We start from the raw sequence: 23,088 nt of genomic DNA, 5'->3' as shown, positions 1-23,088 counted from the left end.
CTATAAATTGATGTGCGGAATGTACAAGTGAACAAAACGTAAGAAATGAACATTCTCTCGTACGATTGAAACATACATTTTAAACCTTCACGGAGAAATATTTGTACCAAAATCCCCTTGGAATCTGCTGTCAAGGCTTGAGTACACAACTCTTTCCGTACCCGTCGGGATTCTTACCCAACACTTGTTCAAAACTGCAGGGCAGTGAAAGGACGTGTTTTTAAACGGGCAAAGGCAAGCGTTTAAAATTGTGTATTTTACGACAGATAAGAAGTGCTGGATTGGAAACAACGAGGTTGAATCCTTGTGCACAGCATACTTCAATTGCAGTGAATCAGCACTTCTTGAACTAAGCAACAGAATTAGGCAATTATATACAGACATAGATATTTACATCAGCCAGCATCAAAACGTTATCCGAAGGGAGGCGATAGGGAAAGAGAGAGAAAGTTGTTTTTCCGCAAGCTGCACATCTGAGATATAGAGAGAAAATATTTTGCTAAATATTTACACGCCGCGAAAGGGAAATGTTCTAATTGGTCGGCAAGGCTGAGGCGAAAGCCAAGGAAGTCGTCTTTTGATTACGGTATACTGTTAAATATTCATACGTTGTCAAGTGTGTATTGTTTCCTATTACTGCGTTAAAAATCCATCCGTTTTGTTCCGGGCACGAGAAAAAGTTGCACAATTTCATTTAATTTAATACCGTATGAACGTGTAATACATAGTACTTATATTCGCTAAAAAGCTTTATAACCGCGGTTTGGATTAAAATTGATTTTTAATCTGCATTGTCATTAAGAGCTAAATTTAGTATATACTTAAGGGCATTTGTTTTCATCTTTCTTCACACCATTTGATACACCATCAGTTGTTTTCTTTTTCGAAAACATTAGTTGCACGTTCCTCGCAGGAACTCTAGTGGATTGAAAGACGGTTAGCAAAACGCTTTTTACGCCATTTTCGATATTTCGAAGGCCAGTAAATCAGTTTGTCAACTCTTTTTTTTTAGTTTGAATTGAGAGCTTTTCTGGCAGTTCCTTCTAGCGTTTGGTGGATAAGAGATCTGTTTTAGTTTTTCTGTGTTCCTTCCATTTGGTGTCTAGTAACCTACGATAGATTTTAATACTTTTACTTTTCTCGTTTTTGCACTACACGTTTAGATCCAATTTAATCCGCAGTTTTGTGTTTAGTTTTTTTTTTATTTCCCCTTTCTTATTTTGAGTTTCTCCCTTTTTCTCCTTCAGTTTTACAGCTTTAATTTTTATTTATACTTTTCTTCTCATTCGAATCGGTTCGAAAATCCCAAAGAATTCCTACAACTTATCCTAGTCTTGAAGAAGAACAGCTTAACAATATACTGAAGGAAGTGTCTAGTACGAAAAGAGTAGAAGCGCCAAGGTAAAGCATTTTCAAAATTTCTATACCGCTAACATATTGGCAACAAGCAATTTAGAAAAAAAAATTACACAACACAAACACACACACACACACGCACACATACACATTCAAAAAACACACATAAGAAGAGCCACTGCAGAGTGTTTTTGAGTGGGTAGCAGATAACCACAAACCACAGAATCAACTCGTTTTTGGCTTGAAGAAGAACGTCTGCCGTAACGACAGACCGCACAGATTGTGCGAACCTCACGCAAGGACGAACCAGCGCGTAAATCAACGATCTCTCCGATCGATCTCAACGAACTACCGGAAGCTTCCGGGGGGGGAGAGTGTATTCGGCGGAGAACGTTATTTTCATTGGAAGTAGTTGCCGGCAGTCAAAACACGTCCAGTACATTAGGGATAGTATGTTGCAATAATGCCGTACAAATGGGAGCAACAAAAAGATCATGTTTTGGCAGAAGGTAAGTCCCATTTGCGTGTGTTTTACAAATGCTATCCATGAAAGCTGTATGGCTGAAACTCTCATACTCTTTGTGGTTTACTTGGATCACTTTACATGGGTTTGATTTGACTTGAAATCCTATGGCGTTAAAAAAGGTTGAATAACTTATCTGTGTGGTTTTATTTTAGATCAGTACCGGGTTCCTTCTTTCCGTTTCCCACGCTTCGCTTGCCTGGTTGATAAGCGGCCCCGTGGTCTGTTACAATTTAAATTATTATCATGCCCACCCCACCGGGCTGCTGTGTGTTAACCTTTCTGATTAGCGAATGACCTGAAATGGGACAGAATGTGACGTGTATTTTATTGGCACTGCCAAAGGTAGCACACCAACGAACGAACACGCCACCAACGTAGAACTCAAAAGTCAAGTTCGCAATTCGTGGCCAAACAAATGGCGACGATTCTGTCGACGATGGTACCACGGTGTAGGAGAAGGCAGCGACGGGGTTGACATTTAGAATCTTAAACGGAAGCCAAGGTTCTCTTCCTGTCTCTCTTTCGATCAGTGTCGTATGCATGGGGAATTCGTCCCCTTTTTTTCTGAAGAGTCCCAATGGTGGTGCGGTTCGATTGCGCCACCGCACCATTCCCGTTGCCAGTGTAGATTGTGGCATTGTTGGGATTCCTCCTTGTTTGTTCTCGAGCAACAGGTTGACTGGCCTTTGCTGTTGGCGTGTGCCTGCTGACACTGGAGAGGCCATTCGCAGTGAGTAAATATTCATCGTTTAACACCCGTCGAAGAAGCGTTCGCGTTCTTCGCTGTCAAAGCGCGGTTTTTCATTGCGATCAGTTTCATCAGACACTTTGTTTGTGACGTCACGAGGGAGCAAACGGTTTGGATCGTTCGCTCTTTACTTTTGCCAGCCGCGGCCATACCGCGTGATGCTCATATACCATGCTGAACGGAGGTTATTTTTACCGCAACGTTGCGCTTCCCGGTGATAAGAATAGTTGTGTATCATCCCTTTCACTGCTTTCTTTCGGATCACTCAGTCGTTCGTTAGTCGTTTGGTGTTGTTTGCTGTCCCGTCCATATTATCTGCGTTCAGAGGAACGTGAATGATCACTCTCGCTGCGAGAAACATCAAGCACTCACATCAACAGCCGATTGCACACCATCATTTTACCTCGGCCATCTATTTCGAGCACCAATAACTCACATTTCGAAACAAACAAAATCTTCTCCACGCGGTACCCCCACTAACGGACCATAAATGCCAATAAAGAAAAAAAAACAATTGATCCAACGCCTACCTGTTTTAGCACAGTTGATCATACATTGGCTTCCGATAATAAACAGTGCTCTCGATGCACATCAAAGAGCTCCGGCTCGTTTTTCGCGAAAGGGAAGGTTGCATCTTCCCTTTCCGTGTGTTCTGTTTGTTTTAGTTCAAACTGAAAATGGTGTTTACCCCGTTGAGCATCCAGCTTAAGAAGCGAACAACAACGGAGAAAAATACTGATGCAGAAACATTTTAATTCTTTCGTTCCTTTTTTTAAGTACAGTAAAAACCCAAACTAAACGGACTTGTATGAAGCAAACGAGCAAGAGTGCACAGATAATGGAAACTACCGTAATAATAGAAAAAATCGTTTGAGGCATGAGTTGAAAGTTCGTTGGCCATAATGAAAGGCGCAATACTCAGTACGAACATACGAAATAGTTAAGGTAAATGAAGTTAATTTTTGAGTTGCATGAGTAATTTATTTTCCATAGGGTTACTATGATATATATTTCAAACCACATACCATTCTTCTAATGCCTTTCCGACGACATGTTCGCGGCTTTCTCTGCGCAGTTTTGGGAGATCGAAAATTTTTCAATTTTAAAGGGAGGTTCTTATCTTCTCCACTTCCTTCTCAAGTTTCTGATAACAAAAACTCTCAACCTTGAGAGTTTGAAAAATGTAATATCAACTGTATTTTTTCCAAGACGCACATTAGTTTGCTTTTCCAAAAGTGAAGGGAAGTGAATTCCTCCTTTTTCGAAACCGAAAGTAAATATCATTGGAACTTGGCTTTGGGCTTCGATTCCGAAGCTGATCGATGGCGAAAGAATGCAATGGTGGCTCATCCCCGCCAAAAATCGTCAATTTTGTTTGACGTTGCTTCTACACCACACGAGTGTTGCGAGGTTCTATTTGAAATATATGGGGGTGTTTATGGCTCTTCAGTACGTCGCACCAGCACTTGACCCAGGTGGCAAGAGGATCAGTTCATAGAGCACGCTTCGGTAGTGATCAGTGTGTGGTTTAGACGAAGGCCCGCCCGCCTTGATGATCATCAACGACCTGCGTCATAACTGCGTCCTCTTGCGTGTTTCACAAACAACAATATGTGCACAGTGTTTCGCGGCCTTAGGGAGCTGCTCTCCAGGCTGCACCTTCATATGAATGGATGCGCTTGCTTAAGGTGGACCACCCCTGTGTTGTTGATGCACCCTTTTTGACCTTTTTTTATAACTCTCCTACACTCAAGCTGTGGCGTTGCTTTTTCTGCCTAAGAAACGATATTATCTGGCAACAAAGTTGTAACAGTTTTATCTTGTTTTGCTATGATTCACAGCAATTCGGTCCAGGCAGCGTCACATGTAAGCAACAGTCAAGACAACCAGCAGAGTACGAGAGTTTCCACCACGACGAGTAGCCAGCAGGTCAGCAGCAGCAGCTACCGTGTACGGAGATTGCGTTCCGCTAGTCAATCGACATCGTCTACAAGCCTGAACAGCATCAACAACAACAACAACCCCTGCATTAGCAGCAGCGCGAGTCAAAGTGCAAGTGGTGCCTGCAGTACCGCCAGCTCGAGTGGTGCAGGAGGTAGTAGTGGAGGTGGTAGTAACAGCAGCACCAGCAACGTGCTCAACAACAATAATACGATCACGTACAACCACAACAACTGCAGCACACTAAGACACCAGCGGCATCATCAACATCTTCTTCACACGACACGATCGAGTACTTCCGGTACGAACCAAACGGCAGCCAACACGGGGGCTCTAATCTCAAGAGTGTTTGACCACAGCAGCAGTAGTAGCAGCAGCACCACCACCACACCAAACACCAACGCCAACGCCAACGCCGGCAGTGGTAGCGTCGTGCCCGCCACGGCTTCATCAACTCCTTCGGTAGGCGGATTGGCAAACAACACCACCAGTGGTGGAGGAGGAGGAGGAGCGGCAACAGGTGGAAGTTTTCACCGTCGCGCATCTCCCGGGGATAAAAAATCGCATCAGCAGAAAAACGATGACAAGATGGACGAAAGACGGCAAGCACAACAACAGAAGACGCCCAGCAAGCAACACCAGCAGCAGCCGCGTGACACAACGCCGACTAGTCGGAAGAACAGGAAGGATTCAGATGGAGCAGCCAGTGAAGCAGCGTCACCAAAGAAAAGAATCTTCTCGCACCAACGACATACGATAATGTCGAAGGCGGCAAACAACACCGCTGCCGCCGCGACGCCGACCACCGCGGTGGTGGATGCTACTGAGCAGGTGGAAGAATCCATCGTCATCGAGGATGAAGGCAAACGGGAAGTGGACGAGGGCACGGTCGAGGATGACAATTCCTCCTGCGGCGTCGTGCCACCGTTGGATTCAGCGGTGAAGGAAGTGGAAGAAGCCGGGGAGAAGCCGCACGACTCGCCGGCGGACGCTGTCGCCATGGAGGAAGAGAAGGAAGTTCGCCGCTCGAAGGCACTTACCAATGACTCCGGTATCGAGGGGGAAGGTCATCAGCTGTCCAACCACCATCTCGAGGACAACTCGAGGACGACGGATGAGGAGAAAGATTCGTGCGTTGGAAGCAAGGAGAAGGTAGAGCACGTAGAGGATGAGGAGGGTGCTGTACAGTTGCGGTCGTCAGAGGCGGCACAGCAACGCCGGGAGGAGGGAGCATCGTGCGAATCGGATGGATCGCAAACCCGCACCATCCTACGATTCGTGCGGAAGAGCCTGGAGAATACTGCCATGTCGGTGATGTACTCCGAGAACGGTGTGTGCACCGAGACGATCGAAACGGAGTACCCACGCAACCTGGACGATAACATCGAGATACTGAGCCGGGAGGCGGAAAATCTCGCGCTGCAGTTTAAACCCGCGGACGAGAAGCTCGTCTTTGGGCCAATCTTTGATCTTGAAAAGTTTGAGGAGCAGCGCAAGCAGCAAAAGAAAGAGGACGACGAGGACGAGGCCATCGGAATTTCACCGTGCGGGCGGTTTTTGAAGTACGACAAGGAGGTTGGCCGGGGGTCTTTCAAGACCGTGTACCGGGGTTTGGATACACAGACCGGCGTTGCAGTCGCTTGGTGCGAGCTGCTGGTAAGTGCATTGAATCCCCAGAAGAATTAAACACACAGACTTACGACAAACTGCGCTACCCTTCCTTATTTTTTCCCATAGGAGAAAAAAGTGAACCGTGTCGAAAGGGCACGTTTTCGGGAGGAGGCCGAAATGCTGAAGAAACTGCAGCATCCGAACATTGTGCGCTTTTACAACTACTGGGAGGCGGCACCGATGGCCGGAAACAAGAAGAAAAACATAGTTCTGGTGACCGAACTTATGCTATCCGGCACGTTGAAATCGTAAGTGTTCCGTGAACTCCGTTGTGGGTGTGAATGTTTCTTTTTTTTCATTCTAAATTTTATTCCTTTTTCTCCAGCTACTTGCGACGGTTTAAGAAAATCAACCCGAAAGTACTGAAATCCTGGTGTCGGCAAATATTGAAGGGTTTGCATTTCCTACATTCACGCACGCCGCCAATCATCCATCGTGATTTGAAATGTGATAATATTTTTATAACCGGAACGACAGGGAGTGTTAAAATAGGTGATCTAGGATTAGCCACGCTGAAGAATCGCAGCTTCGCCAAGTCGGTGATCGGCACACCGGAGTTTATGGCACCGGAGATGTACGAGGAGCACTACGACGAGGCGGTCGATGTGTACGCGTTCGGCATGTGCATGCTGGAGATGGCCACGTCGGAGTATCCGTACAACGAGTGCAACACACCGGCCCAGATCTACAAGAAGGTGACGTCGGGCGTGAAGCCGCAGAGCCTCGAGAAGGTGGAAAATCCGGAGGTGCGCGAAATCATCGAGCGGTGCATCCACGACAAGAAGGAGGGCCGGCCGACGTGCAAGGAGCTGCTGAATTTTGAGTTTTTCTGCGAGGACATCGGCATCCGATTGGAGCCGATATCGAAGGAGGCCTTCCTGGCGAGCCCGGACAACGTGCGGATGGAGTTTCGGTTGCGCATCATGGACCCGAAGAAGCGCGTCAACAAGCACAAGGAGAACGAAGCGATACAGTTCGATTTCGACATCCGCGTGGACGATGCGGACGAGATTGCGAGCGAAATGTACAAGTCGGGCATACTGATGGAGGACGACTCGAAGACGGTGGCGAAAAATCTCAAGGTACAGATACAAACGCTGCTCAAGGAGCGGGAAGAACGTGCCCGTCAGCAGCAGGTCGAGCAGGAGAAGGAAGTGCTGCAAAAGCAAGCCCTCCTAGCGCAGCAAATGTACCAGCAACAGCAAATGCAGCAGCAGATGGAGAATGATCTGCAGGTTACGGAGCTGCAGGTACCACAGTTGCTAAACCAGCAGAATACGGTTCTACCAGCACAACAACAACCACAACAACCGCAGCAACAAGTTCCACAAAATTACTACCAACCCGCGTCGCTTCCGGCAGCGCAGGCACAACAAATAATTTATCAGCAACAGATTTCGGCACCGGTCGGTAATGAACAGCTAAAGCAGCAGCAACAACAGCAACAGAGCTATCAGCAACAGCCTCCACCTATGGGAGGTGGTCAGTACATCGTAAACCAATCGATTTCGATGCAACAGCAGCATCCCTTACAGCAACAACAAACGCAACCACAGCCACAGTTCCTTAATCAAATGACTCCATCTCAGCAAACACAAGCGGTTGTCAACCCGCAGCAGCAGCCGTACGTGCAACAGCAGATATATATTGACCCGCAACAGCACCAACAGCAACAACAGTATTTGCAACAGCTTCAGCAACAACTGCAGCAGCAGCTAAGCAACCCCCAGCAAGGCCAATCGCAAGGCTCCACTACGATGCAGTTTATGAACCAAATCGGCTCGCAGCAGCTGGCGCAGCAAATCTTTCAACTGAAGCAGCAAAACTTTGCCATGTTTCAACAGCAGCAGCAGCAGCAGCAGCAAGCGGAGCTTCAAGAACAGATTTCCACCCTGGAGCAACAGCTGCAGGGAATCCTCCCCATTCATAACCAACCGGGGCAGATTATCCAACAACAGCAGCAACCGATGCAAACAACGGTATACGTACAACAGACACCGCCACAACAACAACAAGCGCCTCTCATGCACGGTCAGCCGATTCAAACGACCGGGCAGCCAGTTTACTTACCACAGCAACTTACGGATCCTTCGGTACAGCTACATCAATCCATGCCAACACAGTTGGGAACACCACAGCAACAGCAGCAACCGCAACAGCAAAGCTCTTCGGCAATCATTATGCATCATCCTCAGCCGCAACAAGCACAGGTTTTACCCCAACAGCAGCTTTTCGTTCAGCAGCAGCAGCAGCAGCAGCAGCAGCAACAACAACAGCCTCCAATTATGCAGCAGCAGCCGATGCAAACCACTCAAACAACACAGACGATGCCAATGCAACAGATTCTACAACAATCCCCAGCCCCATTGCAGGTACCAGCGCAACAGCAGCCACTACTACCCCCTCAACAACAGCCGATCGTGGAAGCGCCTCCTCCCGTAGCGCTGGCTAACGAGAATGTTCAACTGCAACAACAGCAACAGCAGCAGCAACAGACGATTGTCCCGCAAGAGCAGCAGCAGCAAACGGTGTTGTTGAGCAATGTTCCATCGATTAACTCGAACGGTGGAGCTATGGCTTCGGCGGTTGCGATAGGAACCGCCGCCACAACAACAACAACAACAACAGCGGGTGGTGGTACGCCAGGCACTCCCGGTCCACTCGATCAACCAGCCACGGCCGGCACGCCGGTCATGCCTGCCTCACAAGCAGCGCTTCCGAAGCGGCTGACGAATGAAATTAAAAAACGACGCAACCAGCGTTCGACCGAGCGAAACCCGAAGCTGCACGTGCTCGGCTACGAAAACAACATCATCGAGTGCGAGATGGAAAACCGTGCGAAAAAGATCAAGTTCAAGTTCGATCCGACCAACGTCAACACGGTGGAGGTTGCTCGTGATCTAGTAAGTGCCACCCTCTTTGCAGCGGTTCTCTCCCCGGCCATTGATAATCTTCTCCCTCCGTTTTGCAGGTCAGCGACGACCTACTGAGCGAGTCACAGACGACAGTTTTCATCGAAATGGTACGCGACATCCAGCGGCAGCTGAAGGAAAATCCCAACCAACTGCCGGTCGCCTCCCAGTGCTACCGACGTTCGTCGGAGAAGGTAAGAGATGACCACAACTCGATCCTCTCGGCCATCCTCCCGATTTCCCCTCCTTTCCGTGTCTTCTTCTATCACCAAACACATACATTATAGGTGCGCCTATCAAAACGTTACGTGCTATTGGTGTGAGCGTGCGTGTGTGCGTGTGTGTGTGTGTGTATATCTCTGTGTGAATATTTTTGAAAGAAGTATATTTTCCATCCTTCCTTCACATCAGTTCGAGTTCGAGCGTTTAGGAAAGGAGAGTGGTATCTGAAAAAAAAAACGCGCACACCAATGCTTCGTATGCATTCATTCGTTTTCTATTTTCCCTCCCCAATCCAATATTCATGGATGATTACGGCTGTGCTTTATCTGGTGTGCTATAATAATAAGAGCGCAAGCACGAGCTTTCTGCGGATTTTTTTTTTTCCATTCCGTTTTTGGTTATTTTGCTGCTACACAACGCCAGGAACAAAATCCGTTGAGCGGGGCGGCCTCTCTAGTTGGGTGTATTACGGTGTTTATTTATCTGATTTACTGCAAACTGAACTAAACTCTCATTCCGTTGCGAAGTTTCGTTACACATGTAAAGTAACCGGAAAATTAGTACAAATCTGTATAAAGCATAATTACCTTTTGATAATCAAGTTTGATATACAAAAAAATGGAATGAAGTCACACACATGACAGTGTAATTGAATATTTAGAACTATCAAATCGATAGAAACAACAACTGATAAGTTTTACGTTTGAATTGCTATAAACTTGCTTTTTTTTTATTTTCCTTTCAAAAGGTTTAGGTGATTTTGTATCATTGTCTATTGTTGTATTTTAATACTTAAAAAGTATGAAACTCTTAGGTTATTATATGATAAATGCTTCTAAAACTACTCACGATAGTTAACGCAGAAAGCTTTCCACAAAGCAACGAAACCGTTATGGAAAACTTTTTCTTTCGCGACATATGCAAGGTGATAGAGCTTGCACTGCTGGCTTTTAACCTCTCTTGAACTAGTTTTTCTTTTCTTTGTACACCACTATCACGCTTTTATTTAAAAAAATAAGACTTGTAGCACACGTGGCCAAAATTACTGGCGCACCAACGGCCATGATATTCCAATGAGTTTACACATTTTCCATAAACCTCCCACTTTAATGTAATTTATATGATAAGTCGTAAATCTCTTTACTCTTTATTAATACTTTCTTTCTCTTTGTCGCATTGCTCGTGTACTTTCATCGTCGTTGATTACGAAAAAAAAAATAATGCCCCCCACATGACACAACTACTCTTCCTCCTTCCATTACACATTTTGTTCAAAAATATATAAAAAATAAAATTGTCCTCAACGGTAATGCCACCACAACCATCACCACCACTACCACCACCACCACCACCAACAGGTGCGCCATGCGTCTCTAACACGTCAGCGTTCGACCTTTAAAACACACCAGAGACACAGATCTGTAAGTGAAGGATACTGAAAAAAAAACTTTTTGCCCTTTTTGCTTCTACGTTTTATAATGATAATCTCGTTTTTTGTGCTCTCTCCTCCGATCGAATGTCCTTCCGTTTTTCCCCCTTCAACCCGTTTTCTCTCATTGTGTATGCCAGTGTGTTTCCTGTTTTGTGTGTGTGTTTCCATTTGTTTCTTGATTTTTTTGATAGGCGCATGTCCATTTGTGCGTGCGCGATTCGATTGTTCAACCACACACGATGGTTGATGCGATAATTGTTCATCTTATATTGCCACATGCTCACGTTTCTTCACATTTTTTCTCTGTTCGCTTCTGTTTCTTACGCGATTTGTTTTCCTTTTGGGTTGTGCGTGTGCGTATTGTGTGCGCTTGCAAATGTGAGCTAATCATTTTGCGCTTTCAGTTCTAGTCTTTATTTTGCTCTTACTTTCCCATACTTAGTTTGGTGTGAAAGTATGTCTTAATTTCATTCGTTTTTGATTACTCATAATAATTTCCTATAATTTTTTTTTCGATATCATAGCAATGGTTAACTTTTCTCTCCCATTCAAAATTAACTTTAGTTCAAACTTTTGACACTGTAGATTGTATTTGAGATTTTCTAGCACTTAAGGAGAAACTACTAGGAGTGAAACTTGATTAACTTATTTAAAGATCAACAATTGAAGCACACGCTATGACATTTTAAATAGTTCTAAAAAGTAGTGAGTTTTAAATTGGAAAAATGTTTTCATTGCACCATTGCTTTCTGTGCTTGCAGCTTTTCATGGGTGCACTTTCCGTGTTTGCTTTTTTTTATTTTCCCTTTGGTTTTGCTAACTTAAAACTTAAGTATGTTATGAAAATGGTCATTAAAGCGCTAGTTGTAATTGTTGCAAAAATTTTCGAAAAGAGGTAAATTACCGTTTACCGAATGTATCCTCTAAAACACACGTTTGCAAACGCTACTTGCAAATGCGAACTGCTCTCTGATCGTTTCATTAATCGCCATTTTGTTTTTCCATTCATGCATAATTGCTTCGGCACGTGCAGCGTGACGAAACATCAACGACCGCGTCCAACTTTACGCACATCTTCGATCCAACGATCATCGAACGGCAAGCGCTGGGAACGGGCATTTCCAGCACGACGACCTCATCGTCCTCATCGTCTCCCTTGTCACAGCAGCAGCCCGCTTCAGCGATCACTACATCGCAGACAAACGGTGAACTGGAGAAGACACCATCGCTGGATGGCGGTGACACGGTTGCACCGACAGGTTCACAGGTTCCTCCATCGCAGCAGCCGGACGTGGAGTATAATAATGACGCTAACATCGTAAACGGTGTTGCTGCTGACCAACAGCAACAGCAGCAGAGGCAACAACTGCATCAGCAACTGCAGGCGGCAGCTACCATTACGAGCGTGGTGACGTATACGATGGACGACGGAGCCAACGATAACAACAGCAGTTGCGATGAAAACTCGCGAAAAGCCAGCACCGTCAGTACGGATTACACGTCGCACGAAAACACTCCAGAAAATACGATCACATCGGGCAGCAATTTGAGTATCCTACATCAACGGCTCAGTTTCGGTGAGCCCGGTGACCAGCAGCAACAGCAGGCAGACGCGAACGGTCCGGGTGGAAACGGTGGTACAACCGACGTAGAGTTTGCCGAGCAGAACTCGACCAAGATCGAGAAGATGGATCGTCCAGAGACTATATCTAGTTCAGTGCCATCAGAAACCACAACAGCAGAAGCTATCAATTCCGCCAGCACCCAAGAAGATGGCGGCGGACCAACGTTTGATAACCAACAACAGCTACCGGTGGCCGAATCTTCTAGTCAAAGCATACATTCGTCACCGGCGCTAAATGGCGCGACAGTTGAGGCTATCCGGGCGGCAGGTGGACCACCGTCTAAGACTGAAGAAGGGCCAGCCTCAGCAATGGATGGAGCAAACATTGAGTCTCCCTTGTCGGAACAATGTAGGACGCCGGTCGCAACTACGCCGCAGCTGAAACAGCGTAAACTGTCACGGTTTTCCGTGACACCAGTGGTCCTTTCGGTGGCCGTTGGAGGAGCCGCGGCAGAGCAGAATGAATGTCTCCCTTCGACGGTGGATGCGTCTCCTAAACCTTCTACTTTCGGTACGGGAGACACAAACATCGTGACCGATAGCGCGGCTTCTGGAGGAGACATGCCACCAGCACCCTATGCTGGAACTGTCCAGCAGCCACAACAACAACCCGCTCCGGAGAACTATAGCACCTTTCAGCCCGGGCAAGGTATGGAAGCAAACACTCAAACTCAGTTGCATGATGCATTACAACAACAGCAACAGCAGGTGTATCTGCAGCAACAATCTTTAGATCTTGAATTACAACAGCAACAACAGCAGCAGCAGCAGCAACAGATGCTACAACAGCAAATGCAACAACAACAACAACAACTTCAGCAACAGCAACAACAACAACAACAACAACAACAACAACAACAACAACTTCAGCAACAACAACAACAACAACAACAACAACTTCAGCAACAACAATCATATGCTCCTGTGGTGCAACAGGTGGCGGACGCCATAGATGCAGCAGCACAACAACAGCAGATGCAACAACAGTATCAGCAGTATCACCAGGAGTTGGCTATCCAGCACGCCCTCCTTCAGCAACAGCAGTTGCAATATCAGCAACAGCAGCAGCAACAGCAACCGACTAGTATTTCCACCGCGGGTGGCATGATAATACCTATGGAAGCCGAGCCTTCATACGACTTACAGCAACAATACTATCAGCAGCAGCAGCAGCAGCAGCAACAACAGCAACAGCAATTTCAGCAATATCAACATATACAGCAGCAGGCGATCATTCAACAGCAATTGCAAAACCAGCAACAGCAGCAGCATCAACAGCTGATGCAACAACAACAACAACAACAGCAGCAACAACAGCAACAACAGCAAGTTCAGATGGCGCAACAGAATATCCCTGCCAGTGGATTGATGTCAACGCAGACATCCATCGATCAGGGAGCGCGAGATTCGATACCCAACAGCAGCAGTCGCATGCCGGAAACTCTGGAGCAGTTAAAAATCGGTCTCGAAAATATAACACACGTGCATGTGAACACAAACAAATCGGGCGGGAATGCTGGTGGTGGATCAACCGGTCTTTCCTCGCAGGCCAGCACTAACGCATTGTCGGCGATGGTTTCTCCTCATCCTGCGCCGTACGCCATGCAACCCGGAACCAATACGTCCGACCAGCAACAACCGCAGCAGGTGATCATTTATCAGACGCAAGAGTATATCTTATCGGACCCGAACTACCAGACGGCTGAAGGGGATCAGTTTGCTTCTCGCACGCAAGAGTACATCGTGGAGGGTACGAGCTATGCGGCGGTGGTGGCCGGAGAGTTTCAACCACAGCACCCGAACGTGGCCCATGCAGCACCTGATCAGTCCAACGTCGAGCTACAGCAAAAACCGATTGTTTCGAGACGTACCTCGGCCGAAATAAATAGCACACCGGCAATACCAGTAACGGACGCTCCGGTCGGTGAGGTGACGGATGCTGGCACACCAAACGCTGCCACGGTGCAGCGAGAACAGGAGAGGCAACTGTCTAACCAGAGCAGTATAGATCGCATCGATAGGTATGTATTAAACCAACCACCTCTTCAATTCTGCTGATCTTTACACTGTATTTTTTAAATCGTACTTCCGCTTTTCTAGTTCTAGCAGCCTTGTTGGTTTGCAACTGAAGCTAGCACAACTGACAGTTGGCTCTGAAACACCGAAGTCGGCTGTTGTCACAACGGACAACGCGCAATCCTTGCATCCCCAGGTAAGCGTGTAATCTTCATCTTTAGACACCCTGCCCGTTATTAACCATAATTTAATTTACTCCCAGCAACAGTCCGCCGTAACTAGCCCCTCGGTAGAGCAGGTGGAGCCAAAGTTTGCGAACGAAGCGAAACCGCTCATTCGCAAAGTGTCCCGCTTTCAGGTGCAAACCGTACAAGAATCTCCTCGCGGGGCGGTAACCGCAGACACGAAACCGCACCGTAAACTGGCAATGACAATAAATCCGCAGGAATACGACAGTCCGAACTGTACCGCTTTTTCATCACCGACGGATGAAAAGTCTTGTCAAACATTACCATCCGTGCAGCAGCAGCAACAACAGCAGCAGCAGCAGCAACAACAGCAGCAGCAACAACAGCAGCAGCAGCAGCAGCAGCAGCAGCAACAACAGCATCAGATACAACAACCGGCCAGTGGCCAAGGTAGCGGAGCGCTGGTCTGTGAGGTTCCTACCACTAACGATCTGGAGGCTAAGCTAAACCAAGTTCTCCCAAAGACACCGAACATGGAATCGGCGGCACCAAATTTCAATCTGACACCATCGCAACAAATGATGCAGCATCAACAACCGCAACAAAATGCGTACGTCGCCCCGCTGCAGCAACAAACACAAGTTCCAATGGCCAGTCAAACACATATGATGCAACAACAGCAGCCACAGCAGGGACATCAGGGGCTTCAAATTCAACAGACGCCGACGCATATGCAAACGCCGGTTGCAATGCAAGCTAACGCGGGCAGTAAGTTCCCTTATTTGATTTGCGTTTTGGGGGTTTTTTTTCACGCAAATTGATTTTTTTTCTTGTTACTATTTTAGATACAGTTCATATGTCGATGGTCGACGGTTCTGGCTATGCTCCAGTTCAGCAGCAGCAGCAACAACAACAACCAACTCAAGTATTGCCAGCGCAACCAGCACCTCCGCAGCCTCAGCAGCTTCCACCAGAGCCCTCGTTTACCAACGCTGATATAGGTCAAAATCTGGTTGCCATTCAGAACCACCTATGCGGGCTGCAGCTGCTACCCAGTGCCCGGCAACAGCTTCAACTGTTGCTCCAAAGGCAGCACATCGAGCACGAGGAGCTGAAGTTGCGTCACTTCCTCGAACTGGAAAAGTTCCTCAAGCAGCAGAAGGAAGACATGAAACCAACGCAGGTAGCGCAACCGGCCCCCTCTGGACCACCCCCAACCCAAGCAGCAGCTGCCGTTGGCACACCCCCTCAGCAAATGATCTCAGCTCAGCATGCCACGCCGGGTCAGCCGACCGTCGCACAACCGGTTCCACCTACTCCATCGGTTCCCATCGGAGTACAACCAGTCCAGCAGCAGCAGCAGCAACAAGTTCTGATGGCGACCGATCTTACCTCTCCCACAATGGTCGTCAATCGTATCGGTTTTGAAATGCCGGGCATGACCGCGGGATCATCGTCGTACAGCAGTGCCAGCTATACGAGCACCATCGGCAGTACTGGCAGTGGAACTGAGAACGACCAAGAAGTGGCTGCACTGACGGCCGCTGCTGTCAATGTGGAGGCGGTAGTTGCCATGCAACAGTTACAGTTGCAGCAACAGCAACAGCAACAGCAACAGCAACAACAACAGCAACAGCAACAGCAACAGCAACAGCAACAGCAACAACAACAGCAACAGCAACAGCAACAACAACAGCTGCAGCAACAACAACAGCTGCAGCAACAACAACTACAACAACAGTTGCAGCAACAACAACAGCTACAGCAACAGCAACAACACCAACAACAGTAAACGAATCTGGCCACGGTCTCGGCTACTATTGGATGTAAATATTTTTTGCGATTACGCTCGGGTCAATAGTTTATCCGCGTGTATGTGCGAACGTGTGTTAGAAAATAAGGAAGGATTGTTTTAAACTCTAGATTGGTCCCCCAATGTCGACCAGTTTCCTCACATAATGGCAATGGTCAGTCACAGCACTGATGATGATCCCATGAAATGGCATTCGTTTACTACTATTACTACTACTACTACTATTACTACTATAACTACTACTGCAATGCATCGATCTCATTCCATATTCCACTGTTCGAAGCAAATGTGTACCGTCTCCGTGCTACTAAACATCGTCTCGACACTTACCGCTGTACCCCGGTGGCATTTCGGGGCACTTGTCATACTTCTGGAGGAGGAAATATTTGATAATCGTAGTAGGTCGAGAATTTTACTTAGACAGACAGCGACTACTGTTTTTGTTCCTCAAAATTGCACACGATATGAATGCTTGGATCGAAAAAGAGATTTATATTGACGTTACAATAATCCAGTTAAACGTGTAGGAACGTGTAGACGAACGTGAAGGAATAGACCACAGAACCGGTGATGGCGAAGAGTTTGTTGTGCTGTTGCGTTGTAATGCTGTTTGGGGAAACTAGCGGTCCGGTTCACAACGGAAAGAACGGTGGCTGCCGTATGCCACGCGCGCCCGCGTATACATTAAAAATACTATGCATATGGATATGTTTTAACGATATTATAACCCTAGCCTCTAGCTTGTGTGCTTGTTGTACGCATTCAGTGCCCTACGGTAGTGATCCACCCAATTGTACTCGTCTTCTGTCCCTTCCTCGGAAGCGAACAAGAAGCTCACGGAATGACATTTGGTATAGAGACAAACTCCCTTTAGCGCCACGGCCGGCCAAATTTGACGAGGCATCATGGACGAACGAGTGAAGACTTGATGATTGAATAAGCTCCAAATTAAAACGAAATTGTCAGCAATGAGGAAATGAAGCTGCTGACCCCCTGTATCTGTAAATGTTTGAGTGGGTGCATGTGCTTAAACCAAAATTGTATCACCGGATTTGCTGTTATCAAACAAAAACGTACGTACTATATAATGAGTAATGTGTGCGTATATATGGCTGTAGCAATGGCAAAATAGGGCATCCTTCTTCCCGTATGATAGGCATGAGAGAGAAAAAAAAAGCTTAACGAAATGGTCTAAAACAGCGTGCAGGTGCATCATATAATACACCGCTTTCACCTGTCGTGGATAAACTAGCTTCCTATCTTCCACAATATAACATACAGAGAGAAGTCAGAAAAAGGGGAAAACTACAAAATATCGAAGAAAGGATCACTATAAATAGCGTCCTTTGCGTGCTTGGTTTGGATCGTTTTTGATACGCGTGTGTAGATCGTTATGTGCTAATTGCAATGCAACGAACTGCTTCTGAAAATGGGAGTGAAGAGAGAAAACCTATGATAGCATATACTGGACTATCTTATGATAGAGATTAACGCCGACAAAGCGGCGCGCTGTTGCATCGAGGCGAGGGAAAGATGTGAAACATGATAGCAACACGCCTCTATGGGGCTGCATAATTGGAAATAGTGACAGGCATGAGAACCAGAACTGACAGGGTTACAACAAAAATCTACTGTATTATATACTATTCGATTAAATTAAGATATTAAATATCTATTCAAACCCGCTAAACTGTGTTTTGTGTATGATTTCATCGCGATATACTGCATTCAATAATAATGTTTCTTCCCATTTGCAACTAACGGCTGGACTCGCATCTTCAAGCGTTGAGTTATCTAAAATCATTCAACTAACCTTCACTGACTGGATTGAATATATTGTTACTTTCGATTTACAGGGTAGCTTGTTTAATAGTAATAACTTTTGTTTTGTAAGATTAAATCGGGATGTGCGCGGACGCACTTCCCGGCTACCAAAAATTGCGCATACGAGTTATCCACATGAGGGATAATCGCAGGGGTCAACCCAACCGAAGTGCAATGGAAGAGCCTCGCCCTGGGGGAACCGCCTACATGATCACGGTAACCCCTATGCCAGGTAAGTATGCTTTTTCGTCCGCTCGCTTGCTCACGGCATCTGCGACCAACATGCTACGATAGCGATGCATAAAATCCCTATTGTACAGTTATACATTTACTCAGAATTCACTTTTTATTCAATTTCAATTCCTTCTACATCCGAATGATAACAAAGATTTTTCAAAAGGCAAACTTCTCTCGTTTGTATATGAATGCACAGCTGAATTCCATTCATAAAGACAAGCGTTGGCTATTCCACATTCGTTCTCTTCGACAACATAAAAAGCCAAGCCGGCATTAAAGCCTCAGGCTGTCATTGATGCTTCTGAGGTGTGTGTGTGTGTGTGTTTGTGTTATGTTGACTGGAATTGTCAAAAGGAAAAACCTTTACGAAAGGAACTTATCTTTATGATGGCATATTAGTTCGTTGAAACTTCGTACACAAATTCAGAGCCTATGAATTAAGCATATTACGGACATACCTTCTTTAAACAGAAAGGTCCTACAATTTGTAAAGTTATTTATTTATTTTATTATTTTCCCTTCTGAAACATTTCATATGTCATTTTGCTAGCTCTTCACATTCGCAGAATGCCAAAATTGACAGCATCTGAAGAGAATCTGTAAATCTGTAGCAAACACTTGGTTTCAATATCGCAAGGCAAGAGTTATGATTCTAGTAGAAAAACGGCAAACGTTGAGAAAACTAGAGGTAAACGATACGCAGATAGCCCATGCTGGTGAAATAAGGCAGGTAAAGATGAAGGTTTTTCGTGAAAGCGAGACAAGCAAGAGGGGTGTCAAAGTTGTCTGCCAAGCATAGCTGTGCCCGACGCTAAGGGATGAAATTAGTCATCGCTATCGTAGCATGTTGGTCGCAGATGCCGTGAGCAAGCGAGCGGACGAAAAAGCATACTTACCTGGCATAGGGGTTACCGTGATCATGTAGGCGGTTCCCCCAGGGCGAGGCTCTTCCATTGCACTTCGGTTGGGTTGACCCCTGCGATTATCCCTCATGTGGATAACTCGTATGCGCAATTTTTGGTAGCCGGGAAGTGCGTCCGCGCACATCCCGATCTTAACTCATTACAACAATTCCTTACTATATATAACAAACCATGTAATGCTTTCGAGTCTGGACGCAAGAAAAAAACATTGCTTGCTTGCTGAACTGTTGCTACAACCTCGGAGCGGTTTTGGTCTGGCATCAGATTCCTTATCCTTGGTTATTGGTAGCTTTGCCTACCCCACCATTTCACCTTTCATCCCTGCTGGGACAGTTTCAGGCTACCTCTCAAAGATTTTACGGACTGCGTCGTCCGATGTCAATCTCGAACACAGGTAAGAAGGATTCATCAGATTTGAACAAATGCCATGTCTCGGAGGCTTTTATGATTGTTGGAACTGAACCAGTATAGTTCAAGCTTTGACTGTCTTTACAGGTATCGTGGTTGAAAGAATTTTCCCAGAATGCCTAGCATTTTAATCAATAAAAGTGTATCGTTTCTGTTCCACTCGAATTTGGCATCAAAATATCGACTATTTATTTCCCACCACCAGGAGAGCAGTGTATCAGACACGTGTGTCTACACACTTACAGGCCATGAGAATCGTGCCCCTCGGGTTCATGGCGAATCTGTAAATAATATTCAATTAGGAGCAAACACAGTTAGCACATTCCATCACAGTCACCTATGGCCGCGTTTCCCTGAGGAATCCAATTGCTATCTTAATTTCTTGCTGAGAAAACAAATGTCAATTGATTATTAACCCCTCCCTGTCGAGGGAAAATCAGACAATCACTTCCATTTGCCCGAGAAAGGAGTTCTGGGTCAACATACCGCTAGGAGCAATTCCAGGAGTATCAAGGGCGGTTAGCTACCTTTCGAAATTGTTCTGATGAACTGAGAATGAGTTCAATGACAATAATACAGCCGAAACAATCGCTAGACATTCCCGTAGCGCCGGTATTCATATGCACGGCCTTTTGTGTTCCTCCCATAATTGCTTATGTTTCGATTAGGCGCCTCTTTCGAAGCTTGCAAAAATTGCCGTAGCGGACGGTATTTCACGTCCCCATGGCGGGGTATTGGTATTAGTTTTCAACTAGCAATAATCGCACCTCGGTTGTACCTCATTGGTTACGATATCGCCACTGCGCAAAGCTAGCCAAACCACACTCCGCACGCACGACCACACTCTGCTAGCCCATGCTACGCTAGTGATGCGTAATTTTCTCCTTTCCGACACTTCCATGCATTTTCCTTTCCATTACAGCAACTTCGTTTAGATTCTTCAAGCTACGGGCCTTTCATCGATTTTGCCAATATAACACATTTAAATGCTTTTACTTCACTTCTTTATCAACAAACACGCAAAAATCGCGCTTATGATGCCTTGCCTTTTCGATCATTTGTTTTGCCGGCCTTCCGATTAAAATGACAGAAGCTCGCAACGCGGACTTTTGATTCTGACAATCCTATTCAACCAAACAACACCCGTCACCCTTTCCAACAAACCCGCTTCCAAGACGCTGCTTGAGAGGGTTTTTTGTATCAGCGCATGACAGCTTACACGGTTTCCAAGCTGCATACAAAAAAAACCTAGCACGATTTCTGTCACTTTTTTTAATGGAGTTCAGCGCCTGTCAGGCGACGTAGCGTTACGCGTTTCTAGGAAACCGTGTTACACAATTGAAACATTTCAACATCGATTTCGCAGAACTGTACAAATGCCTTCCATTTTAAACCCATGAGTTTAAATTTACACGTTTTCTTTTGTTCTGTTTATCACTGAAAATAATTTTCAGAATAATACACTGTGGGAACGGGAGCAAGGATAACCTCGTTTGTGGCGTTTGTGGTATCGATACTAGTCCACCAATCAATTCCTAATTGCCAGCAATGCCAATGCACTTAATTGAGGTAATGAATGCTCAATTGAATTAAGGCAGGAGTTTCTGGCAAACACCAAAATCACCGGGTTGACTAACTCGTGTTTGATTGATAGATTGATTGATTTTGACCCGTGTGCCACAACACCAAGCACCGACAACGATTGTTTCACCAGCGCAAATAACAGTCTGCTTGTCGCGGGAAGTATGCATAAAACAATGACGACTCATTTTCTTCCACTGATTCTTATGAAATTTGTGCATTGAACCGGCCGGTTAAATGAGGTTAGCAAATTAAGCGATGGTTTGAATTGCTTACGCCACTTACCCGATCGTTTGTGCACAATGGGTTTCACCTCCAGATACACCGTTTTACGAATACAACAAATATGCTCATACTAAACCACTGTGCACCAGACGGGCGTTTGGAGGTGATAATTTTCAAAACAGTTGCTTTCGAAAAACATGCGTGACTGATGATGTTTCAAAAATCACCGAACTAGCACTAACAGTACCAAGTGTACTAAGCCTACGGTCGGCCGGCTTAGAGACACAGTCTCCAAGAACTAACTGTACTCATTTCAATTTAGCTGGAATTGATCCGGCAAGAATCGTACACAACAGAAGAATCACCCATTGTGCTCGCACGCCTGCTTTCGATACCGGCGCGTGTTGTTCTTGTCCTTCGTCTCGATCAACAAAACATTCCCGATTTCCGGCACGCACACCCGCGCACAAAAGCTGTACCGTCAGGCATTCCGCACGCACACATGCCCGTCCATCCCAGACGGCTACGACGAATTGAGTAGAAGAATAAGGTTTTTAGTCTACCTTCGTAGCCCATCGGAGATAGTTCGTCGTGCGAGAAGGGCTGTCGCGTCGGCGCCCGTGATAAACCTTTTTCGGTATAGCAGCAGTGTCTGCGGTGTCTTTTTCTTTCTCTTTTTCATTCGCTGGATTTGGTAAAATCTTCGGCACGGGTAGGTGAATGTGCGGAAAAACGGGAAAAGAAAAGCCGTGTACCGGTTTTGGCGAAAAGTGAATCTAAATTTCATGCTCGCGGGGCATGACAACTAGAGCGCGAAGCAAATCAAAGCACATCCGTTGGCTCCGTTGATTTGATGGTGGTGCACAAAACGTCAAAGCAGGCTGTGGTGCGAATGCCAGTGGTTTTTTGGTGCGTGCCGTGGTGAAGCTTGGCTTGCGTATGTCGCAAGGATATCGTCGTTCTCGACCGCGCGGGTGTGGTGGCACTAGGTGTTGTCCGTTGGTCCAATGTTCCGAAACGTGCTCGCGGATTGAAATCCGTTTAGCCGTCTCCCGTGGCAGAGGCCGGATGTGAGGCACGCGGGGCGGCAGTTCAATCGAGCTTAATTCGTTGCAAGCAGAGAGCTTCAGCTCGCCAGCGGCTCGAGCCGTGGTCCAAATCGCTACCGCGGCGGAGAATCTTCCTCGACATATCGTCGTCATTTCCACGTCGTCGTCAGGCCGTCGCCATTACCGTCGGCGCTGTGTGAGCAGGAAGAAAGTGAGTAAGACAGAAACAGGCAGCGCGGGCAGGACAGAGAAAGCCGACGTATGGGCGTGCGAGAGTGCGAGCGAGAGAGGCTGCACGCGCGGTTTGTGGAATTCGGAGCGAAGCAAACAACAGACGGCTGCCCAGCAGGGATGAGGGGGGTACGGGGAGGGGCCGCCGTCTTCATCCTAAC

At 46.4% G+C, this 23,088-nt stretch overlaps 2 protein-coding genes and 3 non-coding genes across 6 annotated transcripts in view; 3 read left to right on the top strand and 2 right to left on the bottom strand.

Annotated features, from left to right (window-relative positions):
• Positions 1 to 1,523: 1,523 nt before the first annotated feature.
• LOC131269800 (uncharacterized) lies at positions 1,524 to 18,133 on the top strand. Its single transcript, XM_058272322.1, has 13 exons — positions 1,524 to 1,865; positions 4,472 to 6,227; positions 6,309 to 6,490; positions 6,568 to 9,145; positions 9,214 to 9,348; positions 10,735 to 10,797; positions 11,842 to 12,126; positions 12,184 to 13,294; positions 13,439 to 14,453; positions 14,542 to 14,644; positions 14,711 to 14,988; positions 15,091 to 15,404; positions 15,482 to 18,133. The coding sequence occupies exons 1-13, from the start codon at positions 1,831 to 1,833 to the stop codon at positions 16,426 to 16,428; spliced, it is 8,802 nt and encodes a 2,933-aa protein (XP_058128305.1). The 5' UTR covers positions 1,524 to 1,830; the 3' UTR covers positions 16,429 to 18,133.
• A 216-nt stretch (positions 18,134 to 18,349) lies between these two features.
• On the bottom strand, positions 18,350 to 18,513 carry LOC131261565 (U1 spliceosomal RNA). The gene has a single exon (XR_009178183.1). It is a non-coding gene; the product is annotated as a U1 spliceosomal RNA (small nuclear RNA).
• Positions 18,514 to 19,398: 885 nt separating this feature from the next.
• On the top strand, positions 19,399 to 19,562 carry LOC131261564 (U1 spliceosomal RNA). Its single transcript, XR_009178182.1, has one exon. It is a non-coding gene; the product is annotated as a U1 spliceosomal RNA (small nuclear RNA).
• A 950-nt stretch (positions 19,563 to 20,512) lies between these two features.
• LOC131261571 (U4 spliceosomal RNA) lies at positions 20,513 to 20,653 on the bottom strand. The gene has a single exon (XR_009178188.1). It is a non-coding gene; the product is annotated as a U4 spliceosomal RNA (small nuclear RNA).
• A 1,570-nt stretch (positions 20,654 to 22,223) lies between these two features.
• The window catches only part of LOC131258766 (insulin-like receptor), a 44,857-nt gene continuing 43,992 nt past the window's right edge, over positions 22,224 to 23,088 (top strand). Inside the window, exon 1 of one of the 2 annotated variants that reach the window (XM_058260147.1) lies at positions 22,224 to 22,284. The gene's annotated coding sequence lies outside the window, so the exon portion shown is untranslated. Of the gene's footprint in view, positions 22,360 to 23,088 lie in introns of both variants that reach the window. The other variant, XM_058260146.1, reaches the window with a different exon arrangement.

This window comes from Anopheles coustani, chromosome 3 (genome assembly GCF_943734705.1).
Source record: "Anopheles coustani chromosome 3, idAnoCousDA_361_x.2, whole genome shotgun sequence".
In the NCBI taxonomy this organism is placed as follows: domain Eukaryota; kingdom Metazoa; phylum Arthropoda; class Insecta; order Diptera; family Culicidae; genus Anopheles; species Anopheles coustani.
Note: the sequence above shows the minus strand (reverse complement) of the source record. Positions and strands in the feature narration are given on the sequence as shown.